The 6254-nt window shown below is 42.4% G+C and overlaps 1 protein-coding gene across 1 annotated transcript in view; it reads left to right on the top strand.

The window, feature by feature from the left end:
- The window catches only part of Slc35g2 (solute carrier family 35 member G2), a 22943-nt gene extending 19830 nt beyond the window's left edge, over window positions 1–3113 (top strand). Inside the window, exon 2 of the mRNA XM_031345434.1 lies at window positions 1674–3113. Coding sequence (XP_031201294.1) covers window positions 1692–2930 — 1239 coding nt within the window. The 5' untranslated portion in view covers window positions 1674–1691 and the 3' untranslated portion in view covers window positions 2931–3113. The remainder of the gene's footprint in view (window positions 1–1673) is intronic.
- The last annotated feature ends 3141 nt before the right edge of the window (window positions 3114–6254 follow it).

Genomic DNA, 6254 nt, shown 5'->3' with positions numbered 1-6254 from the left:
GGGGCTCAAGCAGGGCAGACAGGAGGCCAGGGTAACGTTTTAGTCTGAAACCCACATTAGCTTCATCTAGAATAATGTCTTAAACATGGAATTAGAGAAAAGAGAAACCTCTTGAGAAATACTTCAACGACAAAAGCAGTATGAGGGACAGCCAACTTACAGTGTGGTGACAGCAAGGAGATTTCAGAGGATCCCCTGCTTTGTAGCTTGGGAATCTGGTGGGACTGTGAGGTCACCAACAGAAGTATGGGTGTGGGGAAGGAAATTCCTTCTTGGGGATTGTGCCAGAGTTTGAGGATACTGAAGCTAAAGCCATGATTTTAAAATGAAAATAGCTGGAAATGGGAAGCAGAGGATCCTGGGATTTCTTGAGACTGGTATGCTGGAGGGACTGCCGGGAAGAGGTAAGGTAGGAAGCCGGAGGCTCTGGGCCAGTGTTGTTCCCCATGGCTTCCTCCAGCTGAAGCGGACCTTCAGAAGAATGGGAACACAACAGCTGGCTACCCAGGCGGTGCTGTCAAAATAACAGATTTTTTGATTTTGGGTCATGGTGTAAGATCCTTGAATTAGTGAGTTTGGGCAAGGATTTTGGGAATCATGAGGGAAAAAAGTTTGCTCTTTTCTCCTGTGTCTTTTCCCTTTTAGGGTGAGAATTCCAGTGGGCTCCACATATCTGCTAAGGTATACTGCCAGATTATCTTTTAGAGTAGAAAAAAAAAATCACTGAGCAGGAAACAGAATTGTTCAAAGAAAGAAAGGAAGGCAGACTGAGTGAGAAAGAATAACACTGTAAAAGATACCCAGTGTTTCATAAGATAATTATAGGCGAAAATAGCCAAATTTACTTACTGCTAATATTTGAGAGTTTATTATACATAGTGCTGTAGCAAATTATTTATATTCAGTATTTCTTTAATCCTTACTTTGAAGGAAGATTAATATTTTTCCTAATCAACAGTATATCACAATACCAAGTGCTGGGGTTATAGGTATGTGCCACTACACCTGGCTTAGATTGTGTTATTATGTAAAATACTTTGGGGGACAGATGAGATGGCTCAGTGGTTAGCACTTCCTGCTCTTTCAAAGGACCCAGATTTGTGAGGATATCTGTGCATGCGTGTGCACACACACACACACACACACACACACACACACTTAAAAAAAAACCCTTAAAATACTTCAGGTTTATGTATTTGCAATTTAGAACATAGTCAGTGTAACTGAAGTTGCTTTTTATTTTTTGTTTTTCTTTTAAGGTGGGTTATATGGTAGATGCCTCTAGCCCTTGCTGTTGGGTGGTGGAGGCAAAAGGACCAGGAATTCAAGGATATTATGGACTACATGAGACCCTATTTCAAAAAAACCCAATTAACCAAGCAAGCAAGCAAGCCAAAGAGCCAAATGGAACAAAACAAACAGAATGAGACTTTGGGACAGGTTTCCAACAGACATGATAATTACAACCAGGTGATAAGGGATGGGAAATTCAGTTGGGCTTCATGTATATGATAATGAACATGCTATATCATCTTTTCCTATTATATTTTCCAGACTTTTGTTATAATCTCTACCTTTCATCATTGGCTTAGTATATATTTGTAAAACAGAGATGCAATTTTCAATGGAATGAACATGCTTGTTTTTCTTTTCTTCTTCTTTTCTTTAAATAGGATTTGTTATCTGAAGGAATGGATACTTCTCCATCCAAAAAATATCCAATTAAAAAACGGGTGAAAATCCATCCCAACACAGTCATGGTGAAGTATACCTCTCATTATCCCCAACCTGGGGATGATGGGTATGAAGAAATCAACGAAGACTATGGTAGATTTATGGAAGAAAACCCAAAGAAAAGTCTGCTGAGTGAAATGAGAAGAAAAGGAAGAACTCTGTTTGGAACCATGGACACTCAGCCTTCAAGATCAGAAGACCCACGAGCCAGTGGCATGGGACAGTTCCAGAGCTTTGCAGAAAAAAACATTTTTCAGTCTCGAAAAATGTGGCTAGTGCTGTTTGGGTCTGCGTTGGCGCATGGATGCGTGGCTCTCATCACCAGGCTTGTTTCTGACCGTTCTAAAGTTCCTTCCTTAGAGCTGATTTTTGTCCGGTCCGTCTTGCAGGTCTTATCTGTGATAGTTGTGTGTTATCACCAGGAAGCTCCCTTTGGGCCCAGCGGATACAGACTACGGCTTTTCTTTTATGGAGTATGCAATGTTATTTCCATCACCTGTGCTTATACCTCCTTTTCAATAGTCCCTCCGAGCAATGGGACCACGATGTGGAGAGCCACCACCACCGTTTTCAGTGCCATTTTAGCCTTTCTGCTTGTAGATGAGAAAATGGCGTATGTTGACGTGGTTACAGTGGTTTGCAGCATCTTAGGTGTTTGTCTAGTCATGATCCCCAACATCGCTGATGAGGACAATTCTCTGCTAAACGCCTGGAAAGAAGCCTTTGGGTATACAATGACTGTGATGGCTGGGCTGACCACGGCCCTTTCGATGATAGTGTACAGATCCATCAGGGAGAAGGTCAGCATGTGGACTGCACTGTTCACCTTTGGCTGGACTGGAACAATCTGGGGATTATCTACTATGTTTGTCCTTCAAGAACCCATCATTCCTTTAGATGGAGAAACCTGGAGCTACCTCATTGCTATCTGCATATGCTCTACTGCAGCGTTCTTGGGCGTTTATTACGCCTTGGACAAATTCCACCCAGCGTTGGTTAGCACAGTACAGCACCTGGAGATTGTGGTAGCTATGGTCTTACAGCTTCTAGTGTTACACATATTTCCTAGTGTTTACGATGTTTTTGGAGGGGTGATCATTATGACTAGTGTATTTGTCCTTGCTGGCTATAAACTTTACTGGAGGAATGTAAGGAGGGAAGATTATCAGGAAATACTGGACTCTCCCATTAAATGAATATCTGGTTATTATTATCATCTTGTTAATGTTTAGTACACTGCCATTTTAATATTTACCTGTAGATGTCTTTTGTGTTATATTATTGATAGAGTGCTATATAGTATAAATAATTATGCAGATGCAGAAAAAATACCAGATTAATATATTAAAGAATAAATATTAAATAGATGAAATATGTCATGAGCTTTGTGTCTTTACAATTATTAGTAAAAGGTAATTGTGGTAGAGGAGAATTATTCTCCATCACTAGAGACATAAGACTCAGAGCTCAGATTGAATTTATGTGGTCATAAACTTCTAAACTTGAAAATGTTTTTGTCTTCTTTTGGAGACCAGGTTTCTTTATGTAGTCCTGGCTGTCCTGGAGCTATGTAGACAAGACTGGTTTTCAATTTACAGAGATCTGCCTGCCTCTGTCTTCTAAGTGCTGGCATTAAAGGTGTGTGTCCCTATAACTGGCAAAAGTGTTTATTCTTTTTTTTTTTTTTTTGGTTTTTCGAGACAGGATTTCTCTGTGTAGCCCCGACTGTCCTGGAACTCACTTTGTAGACCAGGCTAGCCTCGAACTCAGAAATCCGCCTGTCTCTGCCTCCCAAGTGCTGGGATTAAAGACGTGCACCACCACTGCCTGGTTTCAAAAGTGTTTATTCTTAATGTTCTACAAATGTGCAACAAACATCCTTCAATATTCAAAAATATTCATTCATGAAAATCATACGATAGGATAAAATGTTGAACACTTAGCTAAAATTTAATTTTCCACTAAAAATCCAAGAGGTCCCAAAAGGTATGAGAAGGGGAGCAAAGAAAAACTGGATTTCAGTAACAGGGAGAGAGTCTAGACTAGAGACTGGGAAATCTGTCTTCCCCCAGTAGGCTACAACACTGAATAGAGAATAAGTGGCGGGTACAATGGTTTCTCACCAGCTACCTATAGTCAGTAATCCATACCATTTACCTGATGATGTGAGAGCTAATGTTTGGACGAGTCTCTTTATCTTCTTTTATGCAAATCTTTATCATAGCTGTTCCTATTTATGAGTCTATGGTAAGTTTTTAAATAAAGCAGACATACTACTTTAAAAAAAAAACACGGACATGTCTATTGACTGATGAACTCAAAGTAGCCGTGGTTACAAACTCAAGGTCTGCTCCAGGTGAAGCTCAGCACTTGCAGCACAGCGGGAGGGCTCTTCAGGACTCAGGCCTTACTGAGCTGGTGGCACTGGTGCCTGCTGAGGGAGAAGACTTTTTTGAGGATGTTCCTACTGGTGTGTTTCTGTGTTCCAGGTTCCCCTCCCTCACTATAGACAGCACTAATTGGACTTAATGGGTTAATTTTTTTTTTTTTAAGTCACTTCTAGGACAGCCAGGGCTACACAGAGAAACCCTGTCTCAAACAAAACAAAACAAAATTTAAAAAGTCACTAAGTTGGGAGTAGAACATGTTGGGGGCATATAGGGAGTTAGAGGAGGGAAATGGATACAGATATGATAGTATTTTATTGTATACATGTAGGAAATTCTCAAGAATAAAGAAATATAATTAAAACTTTAATACTAGCAGTAATAATGATACAGCAGAAAACTGATATGGTATCCTGAGAATCTCTTCAAAGGGACCTCAGGTCTGTAACAGCATACCAGGTAGTATCAATTTGAGTCTAATCTGGCTGCTATTCATCCTGCTCACCCCTATGCTGGTGTGATGCTGATTATTAAGGTATTGTCTCAGCTCCCTTCTATACTTTCCTACATGATGCTAAGGCTCAGCCCCACACATTTCATTCTTCTGATGCTAGCCAGTACCTCTCCCAGGGTTCTGCCTATCGTGTCTGCCTCGACCAGCAAGAAAGATGCGACCCACGAGCTCTTCTTTTAGCAGTTTATTCAGGAGCCTTCAACAGTCTTCAGCACCAAGGGCAACACCCTCTGCCGTTAAGCACTCCCAAGCTTAGCCAATCCCAATGGGCCACGTGGCAAAAGCAGATAGGTCACCAAATGCGGAAGCAAGACCGCTCGCTGGAAGCCAGCGCCATCTCGGGGCGCGTCTCAAAGCGGCTCTCCACAGTTCCCCCTTTAGTTTTTAAACAAAACAGGCAAGAGTAGAGGTCTGATCTCTGATGCTGGAAACAGGGACATTGTACTCACATGCAATCAGACATGCTCTTCTCGGGGCTGCTAGAAGCTGACTCGGAGTGCAGTGCTTCACCTTGCAGCCTGAACTTGACAATCATTTTTGCATGACTGCCAGCCATGCCTGGGGAGACTGTCCTGCTTCAATGACCATAAATGCCTGCACAATCATGGCTGCATCCCGCCTTTGAGTGAACCTGATCCTGTAAATACACCACAGGCCCACAAGGCAGACCAGCAATAGAAGACCAACCATAGCCCCTATGCCCACCCATTCTTTCAAATTATTCATGGCTGTGAAGATCCAAGATGACAAGCCAGAGGCTAACCCAACATCCACCCGTGTGGAATTGACTGCAGCCATGGACAATCTCAGTTGATCCATCAGATCCTCAAAATTCACCGACCAATTTCCTCGGTTCCGCTTGGCTCTCCATCAGGAACAGGAGCAGGAGGACGCACAGAACCTTCAGGCACGATCTTTTAATTTTGTGTGGCACACTTCCGTGTCAGTCATTCAGGAACCCACAGAGGCTCCAAACGATCCTGGGGAAAAACACAAACAGATCCTCTCGCCCACACCAACACTGGATCAGGACCATGCCATATGCCCGTAATCACATCCTTCCACTTCACAAATCCCTTCAAGGAACCTCTGCTGCACTGATGACGATCCGCAGCAGAAAGGCCATCCACATCCAAATTTTAAAAATTTAAGGTAAAAAGGGCAAGGGCTATTCTGTCTTTTGGGGTATGGTCTTGGTCAATTCCCCCTTTTTGTTTTTGTAAAAGCTCCTTCAAGGTGTGATGAACACGCTCCACAATTCCTTGCCCTTGAGGATTATATGGCAAGCCATGGGAGACATGAACTTCCATCTGTTTACAAAAGGACATAAAAGTTTGAGCTGTATAGGCAGGTCCATTATCTATTTTTAGCTGCTGGGGTTTGCCCCAAGCAGCCCATGCCTCTAGGCAATGCAAGATGACATTGCATGCATTTTCTCCACTCAAAAGGGTGGCATGAATGATCCCAGAACACGTATCTACAGATACGTGAACATATTTTAAAGTTCCAAATTCAGAAACATGTGTCACATCCACCTGCCAGATCTTAAGTGGGGATAAGCCCCGTGGATTGACACCCATGCCAGGGGGATGATGATGGATTATACATTGAGGACAATC

The sequence above is a fragment of the Mastomys coucha genome, unplaced genomic scaffold, assembly GCF_008632895.1.
Source record: "Mastomys coucha isolate ucsf_1 unplaced genomic scaffold, UCSF_Mcou_1 pScaffold23, whole genome shotgun sequence".
In the NCBI taxonomy this organism is placed as follows: Eukaryota; Metazoa; Chordata; class Mammalia; order Rodentia; family Muridae; genus Mastomys; species Mastomys coucha.
This window is presented reverse-complemented; position numbering and strand designations above follow the sequence as displayed.